We start from the raw sequence: 15,961 nt of genomic DNA on the forward strand, positions 1-15,961 counted from the left end.
GGGTGGAGGGGGTGTCGACCAGCTCCGCCTCCGACAGACCTGGTGTTCGGAGGTCACGGAAGAGGTCGCCCCCCCAGGGCACCTGTGGGCAGTCTCCTCTTACCGAGTTTTGTTTTACAACGCAACAAAGAAAAGCCAAGACCTGTCATTCTGTTCTCATCACGGCAGTTGAGATTTCTTAACAGACGATCCCGTTCAGACTCAGTTTGCTGTTCACGTTACATAGAATGGTGCTTGGTTAGAAAGGTTTCGTGTATTTACTTTTATAGAGAGGGGGAGGGAGGGAGAGAGGGAAGCACGGATCATTTGTCTCTCATGCACCCCCTACTGGGGACCTGGCCCGCACCCAGACATGTGCCCCGCCTGGGAATCGAACCGGTGACCCTTTGGTTTGCAGGATGATGCCCAACCCACTGAGCGACACTGGTCAGGGTGAGGAATGACACCTGACAGTAGTTTAATGATAGGTCACGGCACTGATACCTCTCTGAGTGAGCTGAGAGCACCGATGTTTTGAGAGGCAGTGCGAGTGCGGGTTTCCGTTCAGTCCCGAGGGAAATCAGTGCGCGCTCCGTCGTTTTCCGGGCGCTCGGTAACCGTGTGTGTGCTTCGTGTCGCGGCAGAGCCTTTGTGGAGTTTTCCCGGAACCCGACAGAGAGGTTCAAGACGCTTCCTGCCGTGTACCTGGCCATCAAGATGTCCCAGCTCAAAGTGCCCCTGGAGCTGAGCGTGCACTCGGCGGAGGAGATCGAAGGCAGGCTGCTCGGGGGGGCCGCCTCGAAGCTCCGGAGCACCAGGTGGTTCTGGGGGGCGGGGCGGGGCCCTGCGGCCGTTTTCCCACCGGAGCGCTGGCCCTGGAGCCGGGCGGCGCTGTCCGGGAGCCCAGCGTCCCCGTCCCCTCGCCGTGCGTGCACGCGGGCGGGCGCACCGCTCGACCTCCCCCCTCGACCTCCCCCCTCGACCTCCCCGCACGCCTGTGCTCCTCGTTCATCCCCCCGCCCCGGGCTCCACCCCACCCCGGTTTTACTGAGAACGGCCCCCCCCACGTGCGTGTGAGCGTGCAGCGCGCTGCTTCAGCGTGCGTATGCTGCGAGGCAGTCGCCTGAGAGGCTCGCCCGACCGCCCCCCCCGCCCCGGCTTCCTGGAGAGATGCGGGAGGGGGAGGGGGAGGAACAGACTCTCCTCCCAGGGATGGGAGCTCTCAGGGCGGATCTTCACGCCCGGCCTGCACCGTGCCGCCCCGCGGCGCCACTCGGTCCCTGTGTGGGGGGGACCTGGGGTCTCAGCACCTCCTCCGCTTTCCCTGGCCCCGCCCCCACGCCCCCTCTCTCCCTCCACGAGTTCGGTTTCCTGTCTCTGTTCTGTTCTCGACCCCGCGGGCGCTGGGCCCCCGCGGGCGCTGGGAGCGCGGTCACGTGGCGTGGGCCTGCCCTCCTCTGTGCTGCTCCACGCAGCGTGCTGCCTGCAAGGCCGTCCACGCGTCCCAGATGGCAGGGCCTCCTCGTGTTTTACGGCAGAGGCACACGTTCATCGCGACTTCCTTCCCCGCTCGCCCGCCAGCGGGCACCTGGGCTGCACGTCCCGGCCTTGACCAGCGTGGGCGTGGGGGCGTGGAGACCGCTTCGAGTTAGTGTTTCTGTTTCCTTCGGTCAAACGCCCGGGAGAGGGGTTGCTGGGTCCCAGGTGGTTCCGGGCTGAAGTTTCCGAGGACCCTCCAGGCTGCCGTCCGCGCTGGCTGCACCAGGCAACCCTGCCTTCTCCCCGCATCCTCGCCAGCCCTTCTGACAGGTGTGGCGTGACAGCTCCCTGTGGTCCGGGGTGCCTGTCCCCGAGGATTTGGGGTGCGGAGCTGCTGTCGTGTGCCTGGTGGTGTCTGGAGGTGTTGGCGGGAGAGACCTGGTTCTTGCTGACGCATGTGAAGGATCACAGATCAGCACACCCGTTAGCGTGTAGGCAGTTTATGAGTGCCCACGGAAGAGAGCAGGACTGGGTAGAGTGGGGGTTGGTGAAAGGCAAAGTTTCAGGGCAAAGCTGGGTGACAAAAGCAAGAGCCGCTGAAGACCATGGTGGCAAGCCCCCGGGCAGCCTGAGGCCTGGTGGCCAGAGGCCCAGCGGCCAGGGAGCCAAGAGCCCCCGAGAGAGGGGGTCCTTTGTTCTCAGGACTTACATGGTTGGTGGGATGGGAGGCGGAAAGTGACATATTGATTGACGGGTAAATGCGGTGCCAGCTTTCCTGGGGGAACGTGACCACCCAGACTCAGGTGTGTGGGGGGGTCTGTCAGCCCCAATTCTTATCTTGCTCCAGACCCCATTTGTTTACCTTGTTCTAAAACAAATACGTGACAGGAGGCGGTCCATTACAATTGGGGCACTTTCCACAGTTATTTATGGGCTCTTTCTGTGAGCGTCAGGGACTCCCTCGTAGAACAGATAATGACCGGAGGTAGGCAATCAACCAAAGTTGTTTTATGATCTTCTTCTGTGGGCACCGGGACCCTCCCCCACATCCAGGCCCTGGGATGAAAGCACAGTTTCAAGGCTTTCTTTCCCAGACAGTGGAAATGTTACATAGAACTTCAAGGACTTCCTTCTGTTCTTGCTAACATGGTGTCTCTTATGACGTTGGAACACCTGGCAGTGTTATCGGACCAGGCTCAGGACCGCTGAGTTAGCGTGTGTGACCTGTCTCCTTCCTCCTCCCTGCCTCGGTTTACTATTTATTCTGCCTAGTTGGTAAAAGGCGTTTCCCGGCAACCAGGGTGCCAGCCGCTGGCCAGTGACAGCGGTGCGGTCTGGGAGTTCTCCCCGGGCGGTCTCCCCCACAGAGGGCGTCTGTCCAGGCCGTCTGCGCTGGTCGAGTCGGGCGCCGCCTGTGTTGCTGCTGAGCCACCTCCCTGGAGCCGCGCCGGCCTGTCGCACGCACGGGGCCGCCGGGAGGGGCAGCCGAGAGGGGCAGCCGGGAGGGGCCGCCGGGAGGGCCACGGGCTGCTCCCGGGGTGTCGGCTCCAGCCGCGGTCCCGCAGGGGGGCGGGCTCCCCCCGACGGCTGTCCCCGGCTGCCTCCTGAGCAGAGCAGACGAGCCCATAGATGGGGTGGGCAGCGGGGGCGGGCAGCGGGGAGGGGGAGGGCAGCCCCTGGCGGGCGCCTGCGCAGGCACCCGTCAGGGTGAGGGCTGGGCCTGCTGCCGGGTGTGGGCGGCCGGGACCGGGGCCCTGGGTGCTCGGCAGCTGCGGTCAGGTGCGGAGTTTCTCCCCTTGGACCAGACCACGTCACCCTTCCAGCCCTGCTCCCACACTGGGCGGGCCTGCCCCAGCCGCTCCCGCCTCCTCATAAACGGGTGTGGGCGTGGGGCCCAGGGCAGGACCCGGTCCCCGTGTGATCTTCCTCTTCGTGTCGGAAGGAGAGCGGCGGGGGGGCAGGGGGACTTTTATTTTTACCGAGCTGGTGTTTCGAGCTCCTGGACGGGAGCCTCCCCTCCCTGACCGCTGGGAAGGGCGAGCGTGGTTCCTCGGGCTCCTCAGAGAGTCGTGCGTGTGCGTGTGCTCTGGTGACACCGAACCTGGTGCGACAGCAGGAACCAGGTGTGGGTGCTCGTGGTTCTCCGGGCGTCAGAGTCGCTCCCCCTGGAACCACGGGCCAGAGAACATTCCGGGCCGCGGGTGCAGAGTCCACGCCCTGAAAGCAGAGACCCTCGGGTGTCTCGGCCCTCGGGGGATGTCCCCGGAGGGTGCGGGGCTGGTGGGCGCACACCGCCTCCCCCCCAGGCTGCTTGGGAAGCCCCCCGAAACTCAAGTGTGAGCTGAGACCCAGCTTGCCACCCCGGTGCAGGCATGTCACTAAAACGTTCCTGCCCGTAGAGATGGCGGGACGCCCAGGCTGTTTACACGTGTAAGCGTGTTTCCTTCCTAACACTCGACTCTCCCTCTTTTCCCCCAAACCGCGCCCCACAGGGTGAGTGTGGACTTCCAGAAGCAGACCGTGGACCCCGTCCAGGTGTCCTTCAGCGCCCCAGACCGGCCCCGCCTGGTGTCGGACCTCCTGCTCCCGGTCGACGTCACCGAGGTGGGGGTCTGGAGCCTGCGCGCTGCCGCCGGGGCCCTGGGGGGGTGCCGGCCAGCGCGGGTGCGGGCTCCACGGTGCCGGCGGAGGGGGTGCAGCTGGGGCGGCACGGGAAACCCAGACGCTCACTCTGGATTCAGGGTTGGAGTGTGGAATCGCCAGGTTGTTTAAAACACCAAAAGTCAGTGTCAGCCACAAGATACGTGTAAAAATATTAATTGGCATAATAGCGTGTGCTCGTGTAATTCAACTTGTATTCACAAAAGTAGCATTGGTTCCGTTCTTCTTTAGGGTGTAAGTGAAATAAAAAGTTTTTGAAGAGTTTATTTACTTTCAGAGAGAGGGGAAGGGAGGGAGAAAGAGGCAGAGAAACATCAGTGTGTGGTTGCCTCTCCCACGCCCCCTACTGGGGACCCGGCTGGTGCCCCTCTGGCTCGCAGGCCGGCGCTCAGCCTGCGCCGCTCCCCCCCTCCCCCCCGCCCTAGCCGGGGCTCCTGAAGTGAGGTGTCCGCTGGAGGGCAGTCCTGCTTCGTGTGACTCTGGCCGCACGTCCCTGGGGGCCACCACGTGGAAGGCTGGAGTCCAGGGCCCTGGAACCCCCAGCCTTTGTGGTCCCTGCGGTCAGGTGGCCGCCATGGGCGGGGCTGCCCGAAGGTCCCTCCTGGGGCTCCGCACTGTCCCTCCCAGCCCTGCCCTCCCAGGCACCACCTCCCTGGGCTGGGGGGCCTGTGCGCCTGCTGAGAGAGCTGGGGGCCGCGGGAGCTGGGTTTGCGCCCTCACCTCGGCTGCTCGCCTCCTCTAGGTGGTGGAAGTGGGGCACTTCTGGGGGTACAGGATGGACGAGAGGAACGCGGCGCTTCTGAAGAAGCTCAGCGCCGAGATCAACCGCCTGAAGCTGCTGCCCCTGGCCGTGCACCCGCACCCCGACCTGGTCTGCCTGGCGCCGTTCACCGACGCCGACGCGCCACGCTACTTCCGGGCGCAGATCCTCTACGTGTCCGGGGGCTCGGCCGAGGTGCGCCACCTGCCACGGCCCCGGGCCAGACGGGCCCGCAGGGCCCTCCCTGACTCGGGGTGGAGGCTGAATGTGGCGCGTTCACGGTCGGAAAGGCCATCTGGGGGCGGGGGGAGACCCGCCCCTCCGTGACCTGCAGCGGCGGCGCCGCCTCCGCCGACGCGGCGCCGCCTCCGCCGACACGGCCCCGCCCCCCCGCCAGGTGTTCTTCGTGGACTACGGGAACAAGGCCCGCGTGGACCTGCGCCTTCTGATGGAGGTGCCCAGCCACCTGCTCGAGCTCCCCTTCCAGGTGCGGCGGCGGCGGCCGGGGGGCTCCGTGTGGCGTGGGCGCGGCGCGGGCTGGTCCTGGTGGCTGGGGGCTTGTCTGCCACGCCCGCCAGGTTGGGTGCCCGCTCTTCTCCAAAACTGGCACTGCCGGAGGTGCTTCCGCCAGCGCGGTGCTGGGGTGAGCGGGGACCCGTGGAAGCAGACGGGCTCGGGGTGGGTCTGAGCCTCAGGGCCTCGGAGCCTCCCCTTCGAGCGAGGGCGGGGCGGGGTTGCTGGGGGCAGCCGCAGGTGCCCCCCACCCCCAGCTCCCCCAGCAGCCCCCGCGGGCCGCAGTGGGGCGGGCGCGCTGGGGAGGGCAGGGCGGCCCGCCTGGCTGTGGCGCCTGCGCGGACCGGCGTGCCCCGCCCTCTGCCCGCAGGCGCTGGAGTTCAGGGTCTGCAGGCTGCGCCCCTCGGCCCGGTCGCTGGTGTGCGGGGAGCACTGGAGCAGCGGGGCGGGCCGGCGCTTCGCCGCCCTGGTCAGCGGCCGCGCGCTGCTGGTCAAGGTCTTCTCCGTGGTGCACAGCGTGCTGCACGTGGACGTGCTCCTGCCCTCGGGGCCGCAGGAGGTCACCAACGTCAGGGACGTGCTCATCGACGAGGGCCATGCCGAGCTGGCGGAGGAGTGCTATGAGTCCCGGGTGCGCGGGGGGGCCCCCAGTGCGGTGGGGGGGGGCCTGACACGGGGAGGGGGGCCGGGAGAGCTGCATTCCCGGTGTCAGGAAGCTGTTTTTCCTTGTGATGGAGGAGATTCGATGTGAAAATGGTCTCCTTTGGGGGGAGGCGTTTTTGAGGCGTTCGCAGCTCTGGCTCCCCAGGGTAAGTAAGGAAAGATCTGCTACGGGCGCCTCAGACGTCTCTAAGTGTGTGTGAGCCGCTGCTTTCAGCATCCCTCCGCAGCTGCGTCGTCGTTTGGTCTGCAGCTTGGAGACGCTGCTCCTGAGGCCTCGAGGGCCGGCGGTGGGGGTGGGCCGGGCTCGGCGGGTGGGCAGGCGAACGAGGTCGCGGCTGAGTGGTGTTCCCACGAGGGGGCGCACCTCCGGGTCCAGGGGACGGTCCCCGGGTGAAGCTGGGCATGTTCATGAAAGTTCCTGGGAACGGTCCTCACGCCCGGTTCCCCGACGGCCGAGAGGCGCTGAAGGCAGTGAGGGGAGCCCTCGGGGCGCCCGTCCGACTTCCGCTGGAACCCCAGACGCGCCTGACAGACCCGTCTCCTGACACCCGAGTCCCCGGAGGCCAGCTGGGGAGGAGGCCGCACCCGAGGAACGCTTGGTTACTTCGGAGGGAAGGGCTTTCAGTGCGGTTGTTGGACGTGTTCCTTGTGCTCTGTTCCGCTACCGTCTGGTCCTCCTGCGCCCTTCCCCCGCCCGCAGTCCCCACACGGCTGTCCGAGCCCACGAGTCCTTTTTTTCCCTTCTCCCGGTCCCTCTGTGTCCCCCCTTCCCCCCGCTCTTCCATCAGCTCTGGAGCAGCCGTCACCTGCTGCCCGGCCGCGATCCTGTCTCCATCTCGCTTGTCAGCTCAGTCTGCCCGTCAGACCCCCCGTGTGGGGGAGCCCACGTGGTGTTTGTGTTTCCCCGACTGGCGGGTTTCACTCAGCATAACAGCATTCTTCACGTGCATCCGTGTTGCCCATAGAGTCCAACTGTCGTCTTTTGATGGCTGAGTGGCGCCCTGTGGTGTGAACATCCCACAGTTGCTCTATCCACTCATCCACTGACGGACACTTGGGGAGGCTTGCTTTTCTTTTTTTTGTCTTGTTTTGCTCTTTTCAGTGAAAGGAACTTTTCTTATTCTCTTCAGCAAAGCCACGAAGTCCTCACGAGCCTGTTTTCCAAAGCGGCAGGAGGTGTGGCTGACGCGTGTGCGCCGTCCCCGGGGATGGACCGGGAGAAGCACCTGATCCGGGTCTTGCTGGACAGCTTCTCGTCCAACAAGCTGGGGACCCCGAGCCACAAGGTGCTGGCCTCAGCGCGCTCTGCTGACGCCTGTGCGGGCCGCACTCGCGCCGACCTCTGGTCCCCGGGCCGGGCTCCCAGGCCGGGCGGCCACGGCCGAGGGAGGGGAGAGGCCCCCGGGTGTGTCCTGGAGAGGCGCTCGGGCGGCCGGCCTGTGTGTCGGGGACGGAGGCGGTGCAGGCCCGGCCCCCCCCACGCACCCCAGCCGCCTGTGTGGGCGGGGCGCCGGCTGGCGCATCCCCCAGGGGCTGGCCACGGACCCCGGGGGCCGACAGGGACTCTGGGGGGCTTGTGGGGGGGGAGAGGCTGGTGGGCCGCCAGTCCCGCAGAAGCCCCTTCTTCAAGGCCCACGTCCTCGCCGGGTCTCCAGGGCCCGCGGATGAGCTGCGGCTCCTTCCCGTCGTGGGCACGGCAGCCGGCTCTGGGGCTCTGCACGTGTTGCGTGGTGCGCGCTCCCCGGTGACGCCGGCATGTGTGTGCGCAGGCGGTGCTGCACGGGCCTTTCAACCCCTACGAGCTGAAGTGCCACAGCCTGACCAGGGTCTCCAAGTTCAGGTACGGCCCACGCGGGCTCCCGGGGTGCGCGGCTCGTCAGAAGCCAGCCTCGCGCTGGGGCCCGTGGGCGCATATGCTGCCTTCTCCAGCTGCTGCCGGCTTCTCCCCTCCCCCGTCCGACGGCCATTGCCTTTCCTCCCGGACCCCTCCTCTGTTCTCCACCCTTCCTGGTCCTCAGGGCCTGTGTGGGGGGGACCACTCCGGTCCCCTCTGCCCTCCCTCGGGTGGCCTGCCTGGGGTGCAGGGGTGGCCAGCACGCGCTGGGAGGAGGATTGGGGGAGGGGGAGCCTGGGGCCTTGTCAGCACGCCGCCGGGACTGGCGGCCAGGGAGTGGCGGGCGTCACACGCAGCCTGGGGGACCGCAGCCCTCTCCGCCGGCGCCTTGCAGGCGTGTGTGGATTGAGAAGGAGAGCATCAACTCGGTGGCCATCAGCGACACCCCGGAGGACCTCCACCAGAGGATGCTGGTGGCCGCGTCCCTGTCGGTCAACGCCACCGGTGAGCGGGGAGCGGGGCCGTCTGTCTGCTCGGGCAGGGTCTTCCCCGCCCCCGCCGCCCCGCCCGGCCCCAGTCCCCGGGCACCCTGCGTCCCTCCCGCAGGACTGGCCGGGCCAGGTGTGAGCCTGCGGAAGCGGGCTCCTTGCTCCCTCGTGCCCGCGCCCCACCGCGCTGGGCTACAGAGGGGCACCAGCCCGAGTTCTTGCTCCTGGTCAGACCGGACAGCTGGGAGACGGACGTGGGGTTGAGCGTGGTGAGGGTGCCTCTGTCTGCAGGGCGCTGTGGGCACGGACAGCAGGGGGCGTCCTGCTGTCGGGCCGTGTGTGGGGCCAGGCCAGCGGGGGAGGGGTTGAGGGGTGGGGGCCTGCGCGGGGCGAGCTGCCTGTGGACCTGGCCCCGCCCTCCTGTCTGGCAGGGTCCACCATGCTGCTGAGAGAGACCTCCCTGCTGCCGCACGTGCCCGGGCTGCCGGCCCTGCTCAGCATGCTGTTCGCCCCGGTGATGGAGCTGCGGTGCGCACGGCGGGCCGGCACGACTTCCTCGGGGGGATGGGGACCGGGGGCGGGAGCGCGGGGCTTGACACGCGGTGCAGGAGCCGGCCGAGACAGGGTTGGGCCCTGGCCCGAGGGCCTGGTGTGCACAGTGCCAGAGGCCGCCGCAGGCGCCCTGAGCAGGGCAGACGGTGCGGGAGCTGCTGCCCGCTGTGGGTCGTGGGCCGGAGGGGGCGGGCGGGGTGGGGCTTGCTGGGGAGGCGGGCGGGGAGGGGGGTGGCACAGCCAGGTGGCGGAGAGCGGGGGCCTGGGGATGCCTGGAGAGACGGGGCACGGGGTGCCTGCCGCCGTGTGTGCGTGTGCGTGTGGGGCACTCAGACGCCAGGTGAGCTCTGGCCGAGCGCTGGGCCCCCTGCTGGGTGTGCAGCCGCGGGAGCTCGGGGCGGGGGGAGCCACGTGCCCAGAAACGCCCTCAGGTTGTGGCGTCTGCGGCCGCGGGAGGGCGGGCCCAGGGGCGGGGCGGCGGAAGCACTCACACACTCACGTCACGGCCGCTCGCAGCCCGTCACCTCTGACCCAGAACTGACCGGCCGAGAAGTCGCCAACGCGGGGTGAGCTGCTGGGCCCCGGCCGGCTCCGCTCCCTTCGCAGGGGCGGCCGGCGGGCTCCGGCGTGCCAGCCCCTCCCCCGCTCTCCGTGCAGGGTCGACCGTGCCGGGAAGAGCTACACGGGGGTGCTCTGCGGCCTGGGCTGGAGCCCAGCCACCGGCGCCCCCGTCCTGCCGGAGCACGACATGGAGCTCGCCTTCGACGTGCGGTTCAGCGTGGAGGACGTCGTGGAGGTGAGGCCGCCGCGTGCCCCGGGCGGCGGGCGTTCCCCGCTCCGGGTCCGGGGTGGCTGCTTGGACACCCATCGGCCCACCAGCGCGCACGTGCCCTGGACCCTGGGGGGCTTGTGGCCACCGCGCGGCCCCTCTCACGGAGGCACAGCAAGCTCCCCTGGCCGAGGGACCGAGTGCCTGGACGGCTGTGGGCCTCTCACCCCGTCCCCGACCCCGTCCAGGGCCGGCCTGCAGTGCGTGCTGCTGGCTCACGTGGGGGGGAACCGGGGCCGTCCATCTGTCTGTCTGTCCGTGCGTCTGTCCGTGCTGCTCCCCTGGGAAGGCTCGGACCAGAGTCGCCCTGGCGAGCCCTGGAGGGAGGCACCCCTCGGGCCCCCTGCTGGCGTCACGCGGCGAGGGGGGGCGCCCACGGCCGACCAGGCCACAGTTTGAGGGAGAGGCTCGGGAGGGGTGCGGGTGCCGGCTGCAGAGTCAGAAACGGTCTTGCTGGTTTTAACTCGCCCCTGTCACGGCCTCTGAAGGTGTGCGGGCGGCTGACGGGCTCGTGTTGCCTCCGGGACCCGCCCGGAGGCCGTGTCGCCGCGCCGGGAGCTCCAGGCGCTCCCGAGTGGTGTGGCCGTGGGGCGGCGTGTGGCCCGCGGGCCCTGAGCGCACGTCTGGCGTCCGTTGCAGATCAACATCCTCAGGGCCGCGATCAACAGGCTGGTGTGCGACGGCCCGAATGGGTCCCGGTGCCTCGGGCCGGAGCGGGTCGCGCAGCTGCAGGACAGCGCCCGGCAGAAGCTCCTGGGGTGAGTGCGTGGCGCCGGAGGGGCCGGGGCGGGGGCGGACGCTGCAGGGACGCCCCAGGCCCCGAGCAGGCGCTCCAGGGGCACCCTCCCGAGGGCTGATTCGAGGAAAACGGGGCACAGGGACCCTTGTGGAGAGCACGGCAGCGCCCACTGGTAGGGCCGGGGAGGGTGGGGCCTGCAGGCTGGGCGCCTGGCCTCCCAGGAGGGAGGCTGGGAACAAGCACCGGACCCTCCACCCCTGGTTGGGTCCCTCACGGCCAGGCTCAGCCGGGTCTGGGGCCCGGAGCCCAGGCCAGCTTGGCCGGCTCAGAGGAGGTGGGGAGGGCCCGTGGTCTCGGGGAACGGGGCTCCAGAGGGCACCCAGGCCCGCCGGCCTGCTACCTGTCGCCTCACAGCTCCCCGAGGCAGCTCCCGCCCCCCCAGCTGGGTCCTGAGCCTCAGGGACCGGAGCCGAGTGGGAGCAGGCGCCCCAACGTTGGGGTGACTTCCTGCCCCGCCCCGGGTGGGCTGCCCCGGGGGCATGGGCGCTGGAGGATGGCGTTCGGGGTGTGAAGCCGTCCGGGCGCTGCGGGAAGGGCTCGCTGAGTTTTCCCTCCCCGCCGTCCTCCGTGGAAGTGCTTCTGTGTGAGACCATGTGGACGCGCGGCACCCGAGGGTGCTCAGGCCCAGTCGGTGCGTGTGCCTGAGGCGGACGGCCCGGGCTGTCCCGGATGAGACACAGAGCCCCCACTCCACTCCCCAGCACTGACCCGGGATGGGGGCCTCTGGGTAGCTGAGGGAGACTCGGAACCGTCCACGGCGGGTGCGGGTGCGGGTGGGAGGAAGAGCCCTCTGGCCGCAGCTGCCCTGTGTTGTGGCCGCGCGGACCCAGGGTGGCGGCAGGGCTGGGGCACGGTGCGCGGGGGCCAGGGTTTCCAGTTCCCAGCCCGTCCCTGGGACGAGGTAACTCCTTGAAACCGCAGACTGTTCTGCCAGCTGAAGCCGAGGGAGAGAGTTGCCCCCCGGTGGCACGAGAGGCCGTATGAGTGGGGCCAGGTGAGTGGGCCGCGGGCGGCAGGGGGCTCGGAGAGCGGGGGGCGTGGGAGTCGACGGGTGGCCCTGCCGTCGGGGGGGGGGGGAGGGGGCGCGGACCGGCGGGGGCGGGGGCGCGGACCGGGCGGGCTGTGGCGGACAGCGCACCCACGTTGCGCCGCGGCCCCGCGGGGCTGGGTGCAGCAGGCAGGGCGTCTGGCCCGCTTGGCTGTCCGTGCAGCCTGCAGGGCAGCCACGAGGACACTGTGTCCACCGGGTGGCTTGTGCAGCGGCGGGGTGGGGGCCAGCTCCTGCTGGGCCGAGGGCCTGCTGTGGCAGGGAGAGGAGCTCCCGTCTCCCCCTCCTGAGAGGGCACGCCCCCGGCACAGGGCCCCTCACAGCCTCCTCTGGCCCTGGTCCCCTCCTGGCAGCACCTCCGTGGGGGCCGGAGCCTGGGCCTGTGCGCCTGGGGGCGCGGGTCAGCCCACAGCAGTGTGGACTGGGGCCGGGCCTCCTGGGGTGCCCTCACGCCCCTGCTCCCCGAGGCCTGAGGGCTGAGTGAACTGTGACTTCCGGGAAAGGGTGGGGTGGGGTGGGGTGGGGTGGGGGGGCTCCTAAGCTTTAATTCTAGACCCGGGGACGGCCTCGGATATGAAGCCGCTGACGGCCCTTTCTCCTCTTCCGGCCATTCGGTGGGCGTGTCCTCCTAGCCGTGCTCGCGGCGGCACACCCGCGTTCCGGGCCCAGGGCTGGCTCCCCTCCTCGGCACCCTCGGGACCCAGCCTGGGGCCAGCTCGGCGGTGGCAGCTCTGCGGGGTGGCCGCAGGCAGGGCCAGCCCTGTGGGGCCTGCTGAGCGGGGATCGTGGGGGTGTGGGGGGGCGGCGAGCGCAGAGACGGCCGGTCAGCTCCGACGGCCCATGCTGGGAGAGCGGGGAGGCGCCCTGCAGTCCGTCGGGGGCACGGGGCCTCCTGTGGGCGTCTTGTCCCCCACCCGGCACCGAGCCTGACGCGTCCCCCGTCCCGCAGGTGGACCCCAAGCTGGTCATGGAGCAGGCGGAGCGGGAGGGCGGCCGAGGGAGGAACACGGCGCTCTACCAGCTGCACCGGCCCGTCGTGCTCAGCCCCTAGCGCCGCCGCCGCGGCCCCACTGTGGGGTCCGGCGGGGGCTGGACCGAGGGCCTTCTTCGCTGGGAGGGGCCGGGAGGCCGGGTCTCCTCCAGGGCGGAAGGTCCCTGTGTCGAGTGCCGCTCTGATCAGAGCCGCGAGCTGCCCCAGGCGTCCGGGCCACGCCCCCGTGCACTCTTGGTGCCGGCGACTTCACTGGCCGCCGGGGCAGCTCTGCCAGGCGGAACCACGGGGCTTCTCTGGCTCTTTCCTCACGCGGGAAGGGGTCTAGTTCTGGCCAAGCCAAGTTCAGTTTTGTGTGCTTTAGGTTTTACTCGTTAGCGTTCTCAGTGCGCAGTGTGGGAACCAGAGAGACCGCCTGGCAGCTGGGGCGCCCGTTGAGACAATAAAAGTGTGACGTAGCAAGGGCAGCGAGAGCGTCACTTCCTGTGTCTGACCGTTCTGAGCCGCGGGGCTGGGGTGTGCGCTGCCCTGGGAGCCCAGATGGGCACACCCGGTGGAGGAGCAGAGAGGCCCCCCCACGGCCGCTCCTGGCGGGAGCGCAAAGCCGGGGACCAGGGCGGCGGAAGAGGCCAAGACGGCGAGGAGGCCCACGCAACACACGGGGTCCGGGGTCCCCGGGACAGCTCCGGCCTCGGCTGCCCCGGGGGCCTGGCAGGCGGAGGCCCCACCTCGGGGGTGTCAGTGTGGGGGTCCCCGGGCGAGGGCCAGGGGGCAGGGGCACGCTCCTGGGGGCCGCGCCCATGACCCACACAGCAGGTCCAGGCAGCTGGCGTTCCGGCCCTGGCTCAGCTCAAACTGCACAGTCGGCGTGAACAGTCCACGCACACGGAGCCACCTCGTCGGGGACTTTGTGGGAGCCCTCCTGATGCCTGCCGAGGGCCAGCCTCGCAGGCAGGCCTGCCGCCGCACCCCTCGTCTGCACGGTCTCGGGGACCCTCTGCAGGGATGGGCCACGGTGGACCCCGAGCGGCACGGGTGGAACCTGCACTGGCCGCAGACGTGCAGGTTTCCCGTGGACACCAGCACCTGTGCCTCGCCCGTGGTTGGACGCCCGCGGGCGCCGAGGCCTGGTTGCGAGCCCTGCCGGACTCAGCCTGAGCATCCGTGGGTTTCGGGGCCCCACGGGGGGTGGGGGCAGGGAGCGGGACATGGTCCCAGCACCCCTTTGCTGAGAGACTGAGGGTCGGCCAGGGCTCGGGGGCGTCCAAATCACACGCAGGTGTGAGGCTGCGCACGTGGGGTCAGTGCCCCAGCCCCACGCCCACCCGCCTGGCTTCGGCAGGGCTCCTGGGCACGAGCCGAAGACAGAGCCAGCTTCTGCAGCCATCTTCAGCTTGGAGAGGGTGTGATGGTGGGAGCCACCCAGGCACAGGGGCAGAATTGGGGTCCCCTCACCCACAGCACCACCCGCCAGCCCATCCCCGGACTGCCTGCCCCCGGACGGGGGGCTTGTGTGTGAGAGAGAAATTGCCTTTGTAAAGCCTTTTTTTGTTTTTGGTCTGTTACAGGCAGTCAAAAACATGGTTGCTGTTTGATACAGTATAAACTTTTTAAAAGACTTTATTTATTTTAGTGAGGAAGGGGGGGAGAAAGGGAGAGAAATGTTTGTGTGTGGTTGCCTCTGGCACACCCCCTACTGGGGGCCTGGCCCTCAACCCAGGCGTGTGCCCTGACTGGGAATCGAACCAGCCACCCTTTGGTTCACAGGAGGCATTCCGTCCACTGAGCCACACCAGCCAGCCAGGGTGATACAGTGTATACTTTTCAGAAGGCAAGAGAACACACGCTCAGTTGGCTGCTGGGTTGCAGAAGGGGCACTGAAAGTCCTGAGAGGGGTCCCAGGCAGATGGACACGGCTCCCTCCGATGGTGTGTCTGAGCTCAGGGCACCTGCCTGAACTCGGCGCAGCTGGGCCGCGGCTCGGCTCCCGGAGGGTCGAGCTCCCTCGGGAAGGAAGCGTGGCGGTTTCCAGGCCACCCCCGCTCTCTACTGTGAAGGTGACCCCCCCCCCCCCCGCGCCAGCTCACAGAAGACCCCCACCCGGTCCCACCACGGCAAGTGAGGACCCAGACGCCAGCGCAGGGGCCGATTGTGGCGCGCCCGGGCGGGCGGATGGACAGACTGACGACGGGTGCAGGGGTGCAGAGGTGTGGGGCGTGCCCCGGGTTGCGCTCTGCACTCGCCTCGAGTGGCGGAAGCTGTCACGGGGCGTTCCCGGGGGAGGGTCTGCTCCCGTGAAGCAGAGAAACGTCACTACCAACAGAAGCAACACCGCCCTGGGGGTTCTTTAGGGGAACCCTAGAGGCTGTGCTTGTGAAGACCTGGAGCTCGAACCTGCAGAGCGTCTCCCCCGCAACGGTTCCCTGCTTAAGCCATCTTCCAGGACGCGCTCCTCGCGCTCGGCTCCCCAGACGGTGCCAGTGCGGGAGCGCCCCTTTCCCGGTCGGCGGGGAGACGTCAGCGGCGGGGGCACACTGCCACCCAGCGGGCGTCCCTGGGAACGGCAGGGCTCGGCTCCGCGGCAAAACCGAGTTTTCTCCTGCAGCTCGCAGGCAGGCCACCGCTTGTAGGGAAAACGTTACACCTGGGGGCGGGGGGGGGGGGGGGCGGGGGTTGGAAACACTGACGAGAAATTTTGACGGCAGGACTTGGATCCCTGTAGAAGCACTTTAATAAGCAATCTGGAGAGTTTTACGTGTTTGCATGTTACTGGTTGGCGGTTTATTCCAGAGCGACTTTCACTTTAATGTAAAACAGAGACGTCAGCAGGTCTTCCTGGGTCCCCTCCTTTTCCATGCAGCTCTAAATCGGGGTTCTCTCCCCTTCTCCGGTCGCGTGAGGCCTAGGTGACGCACAAGGCCGCACCGCAGCTCGGTGGGCCCCGGCGGACCCACGCCGCGCAGCCGCCGCCGTCAGCCCGCGTCCATGGGCGCGGCAGTTCCCGCCGGGCGCCTGCGTCCTGGTCCCGCGCCCCGCGGGCTCGTGCCCGCTGCCGCACGCGTGCACGGGAACAGGGTCCCGCGGCACGTCCCCCTTCCCGCCAGCTGCCCTCGGTGCACGCCGGGTTTCTTCGTTCCCTCCCTGCCCTCCTGCCGAAGGGCTTCGCACGGGCCCTCGGTCTGCGCACCGTGAACAGAGCTGCTGCGAGCAAGCCTGGACAGACGCATTTTCTCTCGGTAGCGCCCGAGAGGCGGGATTTCTGGGTCCGCCGGTAGGGGGCGGTGCAGCTCCACAGGAAACGAGCTCATCTTCCAAAGTGACGGGTGGACCGCTCCCTGCTAGTGGCAGCCTTGCCACTGCGCCCC

The 15,961-nt window shown here is 68.7% G+C and overlaps 1 protein-coding gene across 1 annotated transcript in view; it reads left to right on the plus strand.

The window, feature by feature from the left end:
• TDRD9 (tudor domain containing 9) overlaps positions 1-12,786 on the plus strand; it is a 51,869-nt gene extending 39,083 nt beyond the window's left edge. The window contains exons 26-38 of the mRNA XM_045821971.1: positions 624-797; positions 3,951-4,062; positions 4,862-5,074; positions 5,277-5,366; positions 5,763-6,023; positions 7,186-7,341; positions 7,825-7,895; positions 8,284-8,393; positions 8,809-8,905; positions 9,587-9,725; positions 10,398-10,516; positions 11,479-11,551; positions 12,555-12,786. Of these exons, the coding sequence (XP_045677927.1) occupies positions 624-797; positions 3,951-4,062; positions 4,862-5,074; positions 5,277-5,366; positions 5,763-6,023; positions 7,186-7,341; positions 7,825-7,895; positions 8,284-8,393; positions 8,809-8,905; positions 9,587-9,725; positions 10,398-10,516; positions 11,479-11,551; positions 12,555-12,656 (1,717 nt within the window). The 3' untranslated portion in view covers positions 12,657-12,786. The remainder of the gene's footprint in view (positions 1-623; positions 798-3,950; positions 4,063-4,861; positions 5,075-5,276; positions 5,367-5,762; positions 6,024-7,185; positions 7,342-7,824; positions 7,896-8,283; positions 8,394-8,808; positions 8,906-9,586; positions 9,726-10,397; positions 10,517-11,478; positions 11,552-12,554) is intronic.
• The last annotated feature ends 3,175 nt before the right edge of the window (positions 12,787-15,961 follow it).

Source organism: Phyllostomus hastatus, unplaced genomic scaffold (assembly GCF_019186645.2).
Source record: "Phyllostomus hastatus isolate PE091 unplaced genomic scaffold, TTU_PhHast_1.1 phas_scaffold_501, whole genome shotgun sequence".
Classification (NCBI taxonomy): domain Eukaryota; kingdom Metazoa; phylum Chordata; class Mammalia; order Chiroptera; family Phyllostomidae; genus Phyllostomus; species Phyllostomus hastatus.